At 42.8% G+C, this 13,904-nt stretch overlaps 1 protein-coding gene across 1 annotated transcript in view; it reads right to left on the bottom strand.

Annotated features, from left to right (window-relative positions):
- Positions 1-341: 341 nt before the first annotated feature.
- LOC139721679 (leucine-rich repeat serine/threonine-protein kinase 1-like) overlaps positions 342-13,904 on the bottom strand; it is an 83,926-nt gene continuing 70,363 nt past the window's right edge. Inside the window, exons 13-23 of the mRNA XM_071633009.1 lie at positions 13,327-13,509; positions 11,444-11,719; positions 10,857-11,022; positions 10,200-10,470; positions 8,391-8,621; positions 7,589-7,824; positions 5,529-6,529; positions 4,758-5,093; positions 3,365-3,535; positions 2,278-2,388; positions 342-1,622 (exon numbers count right to left, since the gene is read on the bottom strand). Coding sequence (XP_071489110.1) covers positions 342-1,622; positions 2,278-2,388; positions 3,365-3,535; positions 4,758-5,093; positions 5,529-6,529; positions 7,589-7,824; positions 8,391-8,621; positions 10,200-10,470; positions 10,857-11,022; positions 11,444-11,719; positions 13,327-13,509 — 4,263 coding nt within the window. The remainder of the gene's footprint in view (positions 1,623-2,277; positions 2,389-3,364; positions 3,536-4,757; positions 5,094-5,528; positions 6,530-7,588; positions 7,825-8,390; positions 8,622-10,199; positions 10,471-10,856; positions 11,023-11,443; positions 11,720-13,326; positions 13,510-13,904) is intronic.

Consider the following 13,904-nt stretch of genomic DNA (forward strand, 5'->3'; position numbering starts at 1 on the left):
CAGTTCACACACTTCCCCCGAAAATGGTGTGATGTATACACCACCTCTACTGACTACCTGAAATTCTACACACAGAAATTAAACCAGTTTGGGAAAATTCAGGTAATGCTGGACAATATGTATAGTTAAAAGAAATGGTGAGCTAGAACATGAAATTGTTTAATTCCAGCCAAGATTTGAGAGTGCAAGTGCCAAATGTGAGTTTATTAAGTTTTAATGAGCACATGAATACAAACTCCTCTCATAGAGCAGCTGTCTTGTACAGTTTGTCTTTTTGTGCTTGTTCACATTGTCCACTCATCAAAAAAAAAAAAAAGTTGACAAGACCGTACGAGCAACAATCATGCCATTCCAGCTGTTTGGTCTTTTGAGGAGTGCCTAAGTCTGTCTTTGGTGCCCTGGTATTCCACCACCTGTTCTTGGGCCCAATTGGCCCACAGCAGCAGGTGTCCAATCTGGCCAGTCTGGCCCATGCTGCCCTCGGCAGAGTGGCATGCAACCACCCTGTCGCGCCCAACCCGATGCAGTTCTCGGACCTTGCCAAAGTCTTTGTTGACCATGGAGCTGGAGTTTAGCACCGTCACCACCTCGCCAAAGTCGAAGCGTGAAGCATCGCTCGGAGTGCCAGCTCCATTTTCAATGTTCACCAGCAGGATGTCACCACTTGACCTCCCCACCCACAGAAGCCGGTCCACGGCCAGCAGTGATGTCATTTGGACACCCTGGGACTTGGCGCATGGGTGTGAATACACAATGCTCTGGATGTTGCGACGATTTCTCCTCGTGTTTTTGCTCCTCTGCATGCTAAGAGTTGTCTGTGAGGGTGATGCGAGGATAGAAGCCTTGAAGTGATCATCCACAATACTGAGTTCCTCCTGAAACTCCTTCTCACCCTTTGTAATGAACCTTCCATCCCTGTTGCTATTGGCCTCGCAGACAGCCGTAGCATGGGCCAGCTCCTGCGCCTTCTCCTTCTCCTCCCAGCTCTTACGTAGCTCCTGCCTCTCCTCTGCCTCCAGAGTGAGAAGAGCCCTGGGGCTGATGATCTTCTCACGCACGTCGAGGATGGCCATGCAGTGCCTGGTCTCGACGTCGTACTGGTATATGTGGTGCGCACTGGACGTGGAGCACCAGATGCTTCCGTGGCCCAGCACCAACTTCTCCACTGACCCGTCCACCCCTGCCGCAACGCGGATGACATCGGGTTCAAGCGACAGGCTTGGCAGGGAGATGATGCAGATGGTGGGACCGCATCCCACCCAGATCTCTTGTCTGTGTCCTTCTCTCCTATTGCATTCTGATCTCTCCCCATTGGGTTGTCCATTTGTTTCATCGATAGACCTATGTCCTTCCGTCACCTCCTTCTCCTCAGTGTCAGACCCCATGCCGGGGACGCTGCTCTCAAACTGCCCCCTCAGCCGGGAGACGGAACGACCTCTTCGCTTGGTTACCACCTCCACCAGACTGGTGGTCGGGAGAACATGCTTGGTGAGTTGCAATCTCGCCAACAGTCTCAGTTTGTCTACCTCGTGGTTTTGGGTTTCCTCTTTTTGGTGGCTGAAGATGGTCACCATCCCATTGACCTGACCCACTAGAAGGATGGGGTCCTCTTGGCCGGTGGGCTTTGGGTATAAGCAGAGAATAAAAACATAAGACAGGACATTACGGGGATTTTTTTTCATAGCATTTATGACATGTTTGCACTCTACCGTTTTCTCTTAAACAAGCCCTGTACAATTTAGATTACACATGAAAGTTTCTCATAATTTCTCTGCCATATACAAAACGTATTAGTCTATTAATTAGGACACATTTTGTGAGGTAATATAACTTGTCCTCATGTCGGCACTCTTTCCTGACAAGTACCAATACGGTATTCCAAATCTGGTAATCTAATCTTGTGATTATAGGAAAGTTCATGACTGTGGTAATGCTCCAAATCTACTTGGGTTGTGTGTCTATTCTCCGTAAGTTTTGGGAATGTGTACTTTTTTCAAAAAATGAAAGTTCATGGATTTCTCTTCACATTTTCCTTACATCATTCGAAGCATGTACTGTAGTAGTCTTCTCATCCAGCCGTGACAGCACAGAAAATTCATAACTTTTGAATGGATTGTGCGATTTTCCACAAACTTTCACTGATGTGTTCTACTGATATTGCTACATTCACTTGCACCACATGTACAGTGTATGTTAAGGTGAAGTCGTCCTAAAGATCAGAAAATGAAAAGATAAGTACAATGCAATTTGTCTGTAGTCCAGACTAGTGTAACCCACCTGTTGAAGATAGAGTAAAGATGTTGGTTGGGCGGAGACTTTGCACTCTTGAAGGAGGCTGGGGTAGGATGATTGAGACCTGGGGAGGTGGTACAGCTGGACAAAGTCACCCTGTGGGTATATTCAAGAGATGTTCAGAATGTGACACATTTAAAGCTCATCAACTGGCACAGAAAGAGATGAACACATAACACGACAATTATCTTTATTAATCTATCAAAATTTGATGACTGCATTTTTTTTTCTATTGCTAAGAGACATAATGATAATACCATATCATGTCACTGGAAAAAGAGGTCACAATTTTGTGCTTGCTGCAACAGCTAGACTGGCTCAGCTGACATCATTCTCCCTGGTTTATGCAATATGTGGCCGATCTGCAAATCTACCTAAATGAGCAATCTGTAGGTGAATGAGTTCGCTCTTCCCATCACATTTGGATAGAAAAAAGCATTGTTTAATGTCTAAATTTACAGATCATTCATTGGCTTGCATTATTTCTGTAAATATGTAGGGTTGCTGAGCAATGTACAGTGAGACATGCAGAATTTTGCTACAAAATGCAATCACTCACTGGCAATAACATGTACAGCATGTACCACAGTATATACAAATGGGGGACGCATATATACGTTTGGTCATAAAAAAAGCCACTCTTTTATTCAACCAATTATCTTAAAATAACCCCATGTATATGTATTCAATAATATGTCATATATTCTTCATATGAAGTTATGTTCATATACCAAATGCAAAAAAAAAAAAGAAAAAAAAATCAATATATCAAAATGTTCAGATACTCTAGGGGACGATGACAGAATGAAACTCTGGTGTTTCTGGAAAATGCACAGCAAACATATCTTCTTCAAACAGATTTGAACCAAATGGACACACCATTTAATACAATCCAGAAATTATCATCATCAGCACAACTGCCTGCTGGCAGAGTAAATACAGACACTATTATACATCAGAATATGAGAATGGGCAACAGACTGAAATATAGTGATACAGGAATGGAGCATAGGAATATATAAAATTAGACAAAAGAACCAATTCTAGATCCTGTAGGAGACTTAATTCTCACCATTGTTCCAACTATGAGATTTGTGCCGCACGGAGTTGAAGTGGCAGTCGTAATTATGGGGCACCGAAGGTCGTTTTGGCAGCTGGACTTGTATGACCCATCCTCATTGACATAGAATGACCTCAGTGAGGTACCTTGACCAGTCTCTGCTATCAGATGTATGACATTCTCCTAGAGGGAGGGAGATAGGGTAACCACAAATTATTTGGCTAAAAATCATGAACTTTTAATGATGTGTGTTATCCATTTTCAAATACTGTAAAAGTAGTTATCTTCGCGCCACTTATTTTTCGTGCTCAGACGGGTAAGAAGAGTTTTGCATGTTTTTAATTCCACAGAATCAAGACATCACGTACTGGAACGTATGGCAAGCAAAAATATCTGCATTCTTTTATCGCAAAATGCACGAAAATTTCAACACTGCGAAAATTTCCACTTTTGCAGTACGATGAAATACCTTTGATTTGATTTGATTTGATTTAAACTTTGTGTTCACAGGAACAAAAAACAAGCATAACTGAGTTAATACAATGATCATAAAATAACAATTTGTCTATTTGACATACATGTACAAGAAATAATCAGGACACATATTTTGATAACATATTCAGTACATTTGCAACGATTGATAAATAAACAGTAATCATAAGAACCAAAGTGGGGGAGCCTAAATCAAAAGCACAGCTTGTATTACTTACAACAACAACAAAAAATAAAAAATAAATCACATCGTAACAAACCATCAATCAAATATACAACAACAACAATATATATACCAAAATGGTATAAAAAACTTACAACTGAAACTGAAGTTCCACATGATGACAGAAAGATGGGATGAGAGGATACGAAACAGAAGGAATAGAGGAAGCAAGTTGAGAGGGGAAAGAAGTGTTGTACACAGTACACTCCTCATCGAGTCCAAGCTGTGTATCAGTACACTGTTGATTGTAACAGTGCACACACAAAGACAGATCTCACATGAGAGAACTATGGTGCTGCTTGGTAGAACAATGTCAAGGGATGCATCCAATCTGCGTCTGTAACAATTCACCTTCTAATCATCTTAATGTATCTCATCTTTGGAAGCCACGATGTATGCAATAATGTTTCCCACTTCACTAGATGAAATGGGTTGATCAATTCAAGCCCAAATTTTCACTCTGACATATTCTGTATAATGCAGGGTAACTCTCAATAAGATCTTCACATCTTGTGACCACATAAAGCCCAGAAATTTTGAGCATGACTGAACTCAACAGTAATCTCAAGCCAGTGCAAATCTGCAGATGGACTTTTGTGAAAAAAAAAAAAAGATGGAGAATTTGGCTGGGGAAGAATTCAAACATGAAAATATCAGATGTCATAATAGCAGGATTTACAGCCCGTTTACCTCATCCCTCTCCCCAACACTAACGGCAGTGGTGACCTCACTGTCCTCCACCTCCACCACCCTGCGCAGGCACAGGAAACTGGGCTCGTGCAGGAGGTACTCGATGGTCCTGCCGTGAGGGCGCTTTCCGGGGTGGTCCTGCCAGCACGCCTCCATCAGTGCGCCCATGGCGGGGAACACCTGCTGAGGGGGCATGGAGTAGTCCTGGAAGTGGAAGGCGGGCTTGCGCCCCTCGTTGACGGCCAGTTGGATCTCCAGGCGGCTGTGCTTGTCGTAGTAGGGGCACAGGCCAGTTAGTAGGTGGTACAGGAACATCCCGTACGAGAACCAGTCAACCTAATATGATATGTACAAAGAGTTCATCAGTGTCACTAGAGGTATTAACCCATTGAGGAGGAGTCCCGAGTATACTCGGGCAGGGGTCCATGGGAAATGCACGTTGTAGCAAAATTAGCCCATCCGCAGTGGGTTTAAACCATCAAAAGTATGACTGACACTCTACACAACATCTCTGTTCTTCCTGTTTTCTTGCTATTTTTTTTTTCTTTGTTTTACCCTGATCATCCTGCAGAAAGCCGAGTTGGAATGGATAGGAGCAGGAAACCCTTAAGATACCTTCAACTATTATGTGAACATTCATCGTTTACCCACATCTTATATTTCATGAACAGACAGTGATGAATCAAACTAAGCATTTGGTAATTTGAAGAGTGAAAAGAAAAATGCATATAATATCATTATAGTGCATCCACAGAAAGCCCTCTCTAGTACCTTCTCATCAAACACCAGCCCCTGGAGGATTTCTGGAGCACAGAATCCGGGTGGTCCTGCTAGTCCCATGGCCCCCATGAGGTCATACGTCCTGGAGATGCCATAATCTGTCAGCTTAATGTTGACATCTGCATTCTCGTCCACAGAAAAGAGGAGAATGTTGTCAGTCTTGAGGTCGCAGTAAATGATGTCCTTGCCGTGCAGATATCGGATGGCCGAGGCGACTTGCTGTGCAATCCTGTGCGTGAGAGTCCTGCTCAGTACTGGCTCCAGGGCAATCTTGCTCTTCAGGAAGAAGGGGAGGGCATTGCGCTGCTCAGAATACAAGTAGCTCTGGAGGTCCCCAAGCGGGGCGAAGTCCATCGCGAAGCACAAGTGCTGTATCGACACCCCTACCAGTCGCACGATGCAGGGGTGGTTCAACCTGGACATGATGGCAACCTCACTGCGCAGCTTGTGGAAGCTGTCCATCAGCATGGACGCCTCTGTGTCGGGGTAGAGGTTGTCGTGTGACGACGTGGAATCATTGCGCTCCAGCGACAACGTAGAAACTGACGATGCGCCCGATCCGTATCCTTCGCTCTGGAAGGAGATGGAGCTGAGGAACCGCGATGACAGCGTTGTCTTGGCAGCCACCGTTTCTTTGAGATACTTGGCCTTGAAGACTTCACCGAAGCCACCCTGGCCAAGAGAGTGTTTGGACACCATGTGCAGCTCAAAGTCTTCCTCTCTGAGGTGCCTCACAGGGAGGTCTTTCATGAACATGTCCGGGATCAGCATGTCAATGGGAATCAGCTTCTCCTGTGAGTTGGCGCAGGCCGGGAGCTGAGTTTCGCCACGGACCAAGCGGTGCACCAGTTCCTCCACCGTGTAGCAGTGGGGCAGTGTTTCAGTGGCTGCTTCGCACAGCACATCGTCCATGCCATGACTGAGACATACGGGACATGGTACAAGCCTCTGGATCCTGGGAACGTTGGTGTCACAGGACGACGAGCACAGTCCTGGCATAATCATGTGAGAAGAAGTATTGTTGTTAAAATGTGGGGAACTCACTGTGATCTTTAATAAGGCATTAGCACTACTTCACAAAAAGCTCATAATACTTGCATTTGTAGATATAAGAAATACATTTGCATTCTCCTCCAGAGCAGATATAGGGCAACAAGTTACAGTATTTAGCATATCATTAGAATGAGCACATTTATGTCATTCTTCAGAGGAAAATTGTGATTGAAAATTGATTTCAGAAATGGCTTGGAGCTTTACGCTGCCATCAGACAGATTCTTTAACATCAGTTTCTGCTACTACTGCGCAGTCTTTATCACAAACCAAACTGGAAACAGAAATTATAATGCATCTTGTTTTACCAGATTATACTTCGCTGACCAAAAGAATTCATAAACTGGTAGTATGTGAAGATACAATGGAAAGATTCAAATGTTAATCAAACTGATTACGCACATACATTGTACACACAAACATATACAAGTGTACCTACACATACAACACACAGATGTAGGGCCCATGGACGGTCATGAATACATGAGCACAATAAGGGAGTTCATGGTTAGCGCGTGTCTCATTTGACCCCTACACCGCAGACTCTCAAACATGGACATGTGTTGTGATCAAGAATTCCTTGTTGAAGTGTTGATGAATGAATTACTTACACCTGTACGTTCTAATTCAGTCTAAAACACATACATTGTAATGACATAATTCAGATTCCCAGTTGCCCAAGGATTCTATTCATTTTAAAGTCAGTGGCAAATACACAGACAGTCTCATTTGACCTTTGTTTTGCACATGCGCAAATCACAACCGATAACTCCCTTATATCAGACGAACATGCTGACATGTATATATGATACAGGGATTGTGGAACTGGTCAGATACCCCATAAGAACAAACACCAGAGTGACCCCCCTCAAAAAAAAAATAAAGTTATCAATTCCTGGCTAAGAATATGTTCTCTGACTTTAATATCAATGGTTTTTGCCAATAGCTTTCCTCCCACCATTAATCCTTCGTAGAGTTTGACATCCTATCAATATCCTACCTGGATACCAGTCCTTGATGAGTCCCTCGATGTGGTCCACCACACACCCCATGGCAGCGAAATGGCCTTCTTGGCAGCTGATGGAGATGTCGACGCCCGGCGACGGCTCCGACGGCGGGAAAACGGCCGAGCGCACCAGGATGTGACCAGTTCGGTGGCGGAAGGAGACCCCCTCCCGCCAGTATGACAGCACTGTGTCGTGGAACTTGATGCCCCGGTCTACGCTCTTTCTCACCCTTGACGATTATGGAGCGGAGAAGAAAGACGTTTAAAGAGTCCTTTGATCAGAGGTGATAATCTAACACAGAATTGTGACACAAGATATTGGTACTGCCATAATGATGTATAATAATCTTTCTTCTAATGTATGAATAGCGACTGGGAATAAACAAATGGAACAGGTATCGAAATCTCAAAAGTAGAACTGTCGAGATTACTCCATTGTGTCATCAGATGAAACATTTTGTTGGAATTGCTATTTAAGCTTATCCTGTAATAGATGGTACTCAGGTTATGGGTAGGACTCAATGCCTCGGTGATAAGCATGCATTGATATTCAGTGAAACAGACAAAACATAAAAGCACTGTAGATGAAGTATTATAAAATTTAACATAAAGGTTGTATCCTTGAATCATTGACAAATTCACCAATGATACCGATCAGATTGTCCAGTTTATTTGGTCTGTCAGTGGTACTTCTGAAGTGTTTTTGTTTGTTTGCTTTTTGCTTTTTGAAATGAGAATTCACATCTCAATATTTCTCTATTCTAGAGACCTCTCTGAAAACCCCAGCAGTTCTCACGTGTGTCCATGGTGCCTTCTGCTGGTGAGTCGTCTCGGGCTGAGCTTGACCCTGCTGTCGTGCATGTGAAGGTCCGCCATGAGGCGCGAGACCAGTCGGATCCAGAACCCCGGAGGCAGGTAGGGCATCTTGTACACTCTGCGCAGGGAGTGGAATGGGGCGGTGGACGATGCCGGCTTGGTGGACATGATGCCCGGCTTGTCCCTTGGCAACCGGGATGGAACTAGGAACCTTTTGAAATGGGAGGAACAATTACAGACATAAGCAAAGCCAACAAAAACTTGCAATTTAAAGCAACTCATAAAACTAATCAGAATAATTGTACAGCATATTTCTCAGGATTATCAAACAGAATATGATGCAGTTCAAGATTCTTTAGTATGCAAGGAAGCAGTTAATTGTAGTGCTAGAGCAGGTAAGCCATCCTCATGATTGAACTTGTAAATATGTATAATTTGTTTTGTATAATTATGTGTATGTACCTTTCATGCCTCAACTTTAACATACAGTGGTAGAGCAGCCAACTTGTAAATGAATTCTATAGTTTTTGACATAACATATCATTCATGTATATAATTTAATCCAAAATTCTATACTTGTATCATATGTTCTGTTAGCATTGTGTACTTTAGTTTTAGTTTTTTTTTAACTGATTATATCAAAGTCGATGCATTTTATCTCATTTTATGTTACATGTTACTCTGTATATGATTTAAATATGATTTTGTCCATATTCTCATACCCCTAGAGGGAGTAGAAAGAGTAAATAAATAAAGTGAACTCAACCATGAAGAAGGAATTACATTGATTCATATTTCTTACATGTTTCAGCACCATATCATTTCGAGAGGGAGCACACACTTATTGGGTGTGACACTGCTTTGAATTTAAGAGCATTCGGGTTTTGTGTAGGAATTAATGTTTATTAAAGGAAAATGTCATTACTATAAAAACTTTGATGTACCTCCTTTTGGCATTAAGGAGAGTGTGTGTACTTGAGAGGACTTTCATTGTGGTATCTCTATAAGGACTGATATATATTATTGAGACAATGCTTTAACCTGCTGAGGATGAGTCCAGAGTGTACTCAGGCAGGTGTCTACGGGAAATGCGTGTTGTAGCAATATCAGTCCGTCCTCAATGGGTTAAAGTCCTTCAACTCATCACATAATGATCTGATGTACTTCCTTTCTATAGAGGACTATGTAACTTCCTAAGAAAACTTTCATAGCGGTTATGCTCTCATGGTTGATGTTTTGTTGGCACAGTGCTTAAGGATACTTCAACCCTTCTAAAACACTTTTGCTTGACCAAGTTAACTCACATCGATTTGTATTGACAGTATAAATACACTTTACTGACACACAGTGCCAAAGGGTAAGAGATGAGACTGAGATAAGCTAGGGAAAAGAGAAGTGTGGCCAGGCCAATGAATTATCACATCAATGGCATTTAATTCATTTTTACTGCAAGAAACAACATCAGACTTGGGGTTTGGTCAGACCCCAAGCAGCACAGACCGAACATATTAGAAACTCATCGAAAGTCCTCGCACATAGACTGTCAGTCTGCAGACAACACAACAGAGACTTCAATGGAGAGGCAACTGATCCAGAACCGTGATTCAAAGCCACTTCACAATGATTTAATCCAAGTGAGAGAGATAAGGAGAGAAAGAGAGTTTTGCCACGGAAACAGAATGAAAGCTACAAAACTCTATTCTATCCACTGCTCCCATAGTCTGCGCGGATACCAAGGGCAAGTTTTCATGATGCTGCCATTCATTCACCATTGCTAATATACACTCACCAGAACTGAGAGATGGGCACCACGATCTCAAAGCGGGCTAGGAGCTGGAGGTATTGGTCGAAGCGGTTGTCGTGGATGTCGCTCTCACGACTCAGCTCCCGCAGAGTGTCCAGGTGCACCTTGCCATCCTTCATGCGATTGGTGCTGACCATGCTGACCCTCTGCAATGTTCCTGCTAGCCACACGGGGTCTATGAAGTACAGGTCACTCAGACTGCTCATGTGGTCAGTGAAGTGGACGATGCAGCCAATCTCATGCAGAAAGTCCACGGCTTTGGGGTCAGAAAAGGAAACAGGTAGGTCAAAGGAAATAGATGACATAATCACTTCTGACCCACCATCATGTTACTTTAACAAACTTGCAGACTTTAAAGCCAAGAAATGAAGAGGTAACTTGACATATTTTTTTTTTATTCACATTTGCTCACAAGTCAAAATCATGATATCACAATAACAAGCTGTTAAAATTTAAAAGTTTAGAAACAATTTGAACTCAAACATTTTGCTTTCCAAAGAATGCTGCTATTTTGGTGTTAAGAAAACAGAAAGCCATGACTTCCAAGAGTGCTCTGCATTTAGAAAGAGAGAAAAAATCCTGTAGGAAATCAAACTCTCCTTGAAGTATTCCAACAATGCAACAAAAGGCACAAAGCCCCACCTCCTTGTAAGTCTTCAGGCGAATCCAGGAAGCTGTGTGGGATGAGCTGCACAATCTTGGCCAGCTCTGTGGCAGTCATGATGGGCAGGAGAGGTGGGACAGATCGGCGACACACCTCCACCTCCTTCAAGATGCGCTTCTTGAGGTTAAAGTATGACAGCGGGACCTGTTGAGCGACAAGGCAAAAGAGAGAGAGAGAGAGCAAAAAGTCAGGGCAAATTAGGAGAGTGAAATGCAAGTGAGAAGCAATAGTGGGCTTGATAGACCTGGACCCTGTTTCTTGAAGAGTTATCAGTGATTATGTAGTTAATTTCTATGTTAAGTCTATGGCAGCCTGTATAACTGTAGTAAGGAAATTTATAGTCGATTATATCTTTTGATAAAATGAGGCCCTGAGATATTAGATACAGTTAAATGTCAATTAAGTGTCAATCCTCAGACCGCACTCACTACAAAGGATGAGAAATATATTTCTGAGAAAAATCACTAAAAATGCTTGATTTAAAAACAGCATAACCAAAGGAGGCCATGGTTGTTATATCATACAACAGCAGCATGGACACATTGGACACGTTTATCTCTCTCACCTTTCTCCCAATCAGTGGCTCGGTGGACGTCGGCCGCTTGTGGCGAATCTTGATCTGCAGGGCCGTCTCAAAGATGATGCGGCGCAGTTCGGTCATGCCGCAACTGCTGCTGCTCATGGCGTCCACTTCCACGATTCCTGCGACGGGGGGAAACCCCGGCCCCATTTCCAGCATCTCTTGCAGCTGGCTGCGGAGATCGACGGTCTCTAAGGGGGAGCTCTGGAGGCTGTCGGAGTGGGTCCCAATGATGATGATGCCAAAGTCTGATGCTCGTGACTGAACGTAATGAATTATGATAAAAATAAAACATAATCACATGCTCTAATCTATACACATATTAAGTTCACATACATGTGCGAGGAAAGGCTGTGAAGACAATTCAACTCCTCCAGGATTTTCAAAAAGGGAAAGATTCTACTACCACTCACAGTTCTCAATTACAACTGCTTTAAATACAGAAAATGTAAGCATTCAGTGACAGCTTAGAGATGAGCATTGCTCTTTTGAATAAACCAGTGTGTAGGGACCATGCATTGTATGCAGTCAAATGCAAGAAAGAGTACATAGCAGTTGATTTTAGTGATTAATTCACTCTCCCATGCAACCGGAACCGCCCATTCTCAATTTTCTTGGCGCTGGAACAATCCCATTGATCTTATGTTCCTATATACACACAAGGATGTTGAATACCGAAAACAACAGGCAATGGGTGCCACGCCAAAACTTCATATGTCACGGCAGTATAGCAACAATACTTTTGTGGCTGGACAAGTGTGTAAATCAACTCAACCGACTGAACTAATTCTGCAGTGCTGCGGAATGACTAATGTCACTTAAACCAAGCTTGGTGAAAGCAGCGAGTTCGCTCGGTCAGTAACGCATCTGCCTCCAAATCCAAATGACCTGGCTTTGATTCCCAAGTCTAGCTGAGCAATGTTGTGTGTTATATACCATCCCCTCTAGCAAGAGGCAAAACACTCCGTCCCTCGGACAGGAAATAAAATGGAGGTCCCATGCATGAGAGAGCCAGAGCACTCAAGAACCAGCTTTTATTTATTCATCAAAAAAGAGCAACGGGCATAACCCATTGAAGTGGTCAACCTCACATCCAACTGGACCCCATGGAAGACCAGCAAATGCAGCTGAATGGGCTATCCAGCCATCTTCACAGATGGAAAATGAAACAAACAAGCACACTGCCTTGATGCTCAGGTGACATGCATATATACAGATATGGTATTACCGGACAGCATGAAAATTCCAGATGTGCACATTTTTGCATACTAATGACATTCAATACTCGCGGGACTTCATAGATTAGCCTTACAGAGCGTTGTATGGACCGATATCGCAAAAAATGTGACATAAAAATGTAAAAAACAATCAGCTGAGAAATTCACATTTCACCTCAGATTTAGAAGAAGATGATTATTTATCACAAGGTTTTATCTGGGGAACTGTTTGCAATATTCAAGTTAGACCTTTTACCGTAAAATACATAATTTGAGCCTCATTTGCCCATTTTTTCATTGTCGTCCGCTCGGTAAGAATGTGTACAGTGAATCGTGGGTATGAATTGTGATTCTGGTGTAAGGACAAGGTGCGAAAGACGTCGATTATTCCATTACGAAAATCGTGTCCGGAATTATTATGCAATTTTACACTGCGCAAAAAGATAACTTTTTTGAAGAGGGGTATATTTGAAGTCTATTTTCCCAAAAATCGGAGTGAATTGTTATCATAATTTGCCAAATTCGTAATTTTCAGGACTTTGTGAATAACTGATGCTATTTTTGGCCAAAAGTTCATCCTCTGAGTACAGAATTCAGAGCCACAACAAAAAAAAAGCGTCTGGTGATACGATCAATTCTCCTACTACTTACGCTGATATTGAGGAGGAGAGAGGAGAGTTTCTTGGCCCCCTCCAGCCCCTCGGTCATGTTCCACACCAGGAGGTAGAGGGTCTTGGAGGTGAAGAAGCACTGCTGGACGTTCTCATAGAGGTCGCCGCCCTTCATGTCCCACGCAAAGAATGTGATCGACGGCCTCTCAACTACTTCCTTATCCTGTGCATTCTATATACACAAATAGGCAACACATGAATTACTGAAGAGTACATCCACAAACATAGGTTTACCTACAACGTGCACTGTAAAACATGATATATTCGCAGCATGAAATTTTCGCAAATTGGAGCCGACAGCCTTTTTCGTGGCATGAAATTTTCGCGAATTGCTACTGGCATTCAATGCATGTAGTGTAGACAAAAGCTTTCGCGTGCATTTTAATTTCGCGAATTTTGGCGCCCGCGAAATTCGCGAAATTAAAATGCACGCGAAAATTCCTCGTTTTACAGTATATCTTCAAACACAATCACACATCAAAAAACCTTATTTCTTCAGCCATTAACTCACCAAGGATAGAAAATATGTTTACTGTATATATGCCACATATCTAAATG

This window comes from Diadema antillarum, unplaced genomic scaffold (assembly GCF_040938485.1).
Source record: "Diadema antillarum isolate AM-2024a unplaced genomic scaffold, OU_Dant_1.0 scf00000147, whole genome shotgun sequence".
In the NCBI taxonomy this organism is placed as follows: Eukaryota; Metazoa; Echinodermata; class Echinoidea; order Diadematoida; family Diadematidae; genus Diadema; species Diadema antillarum.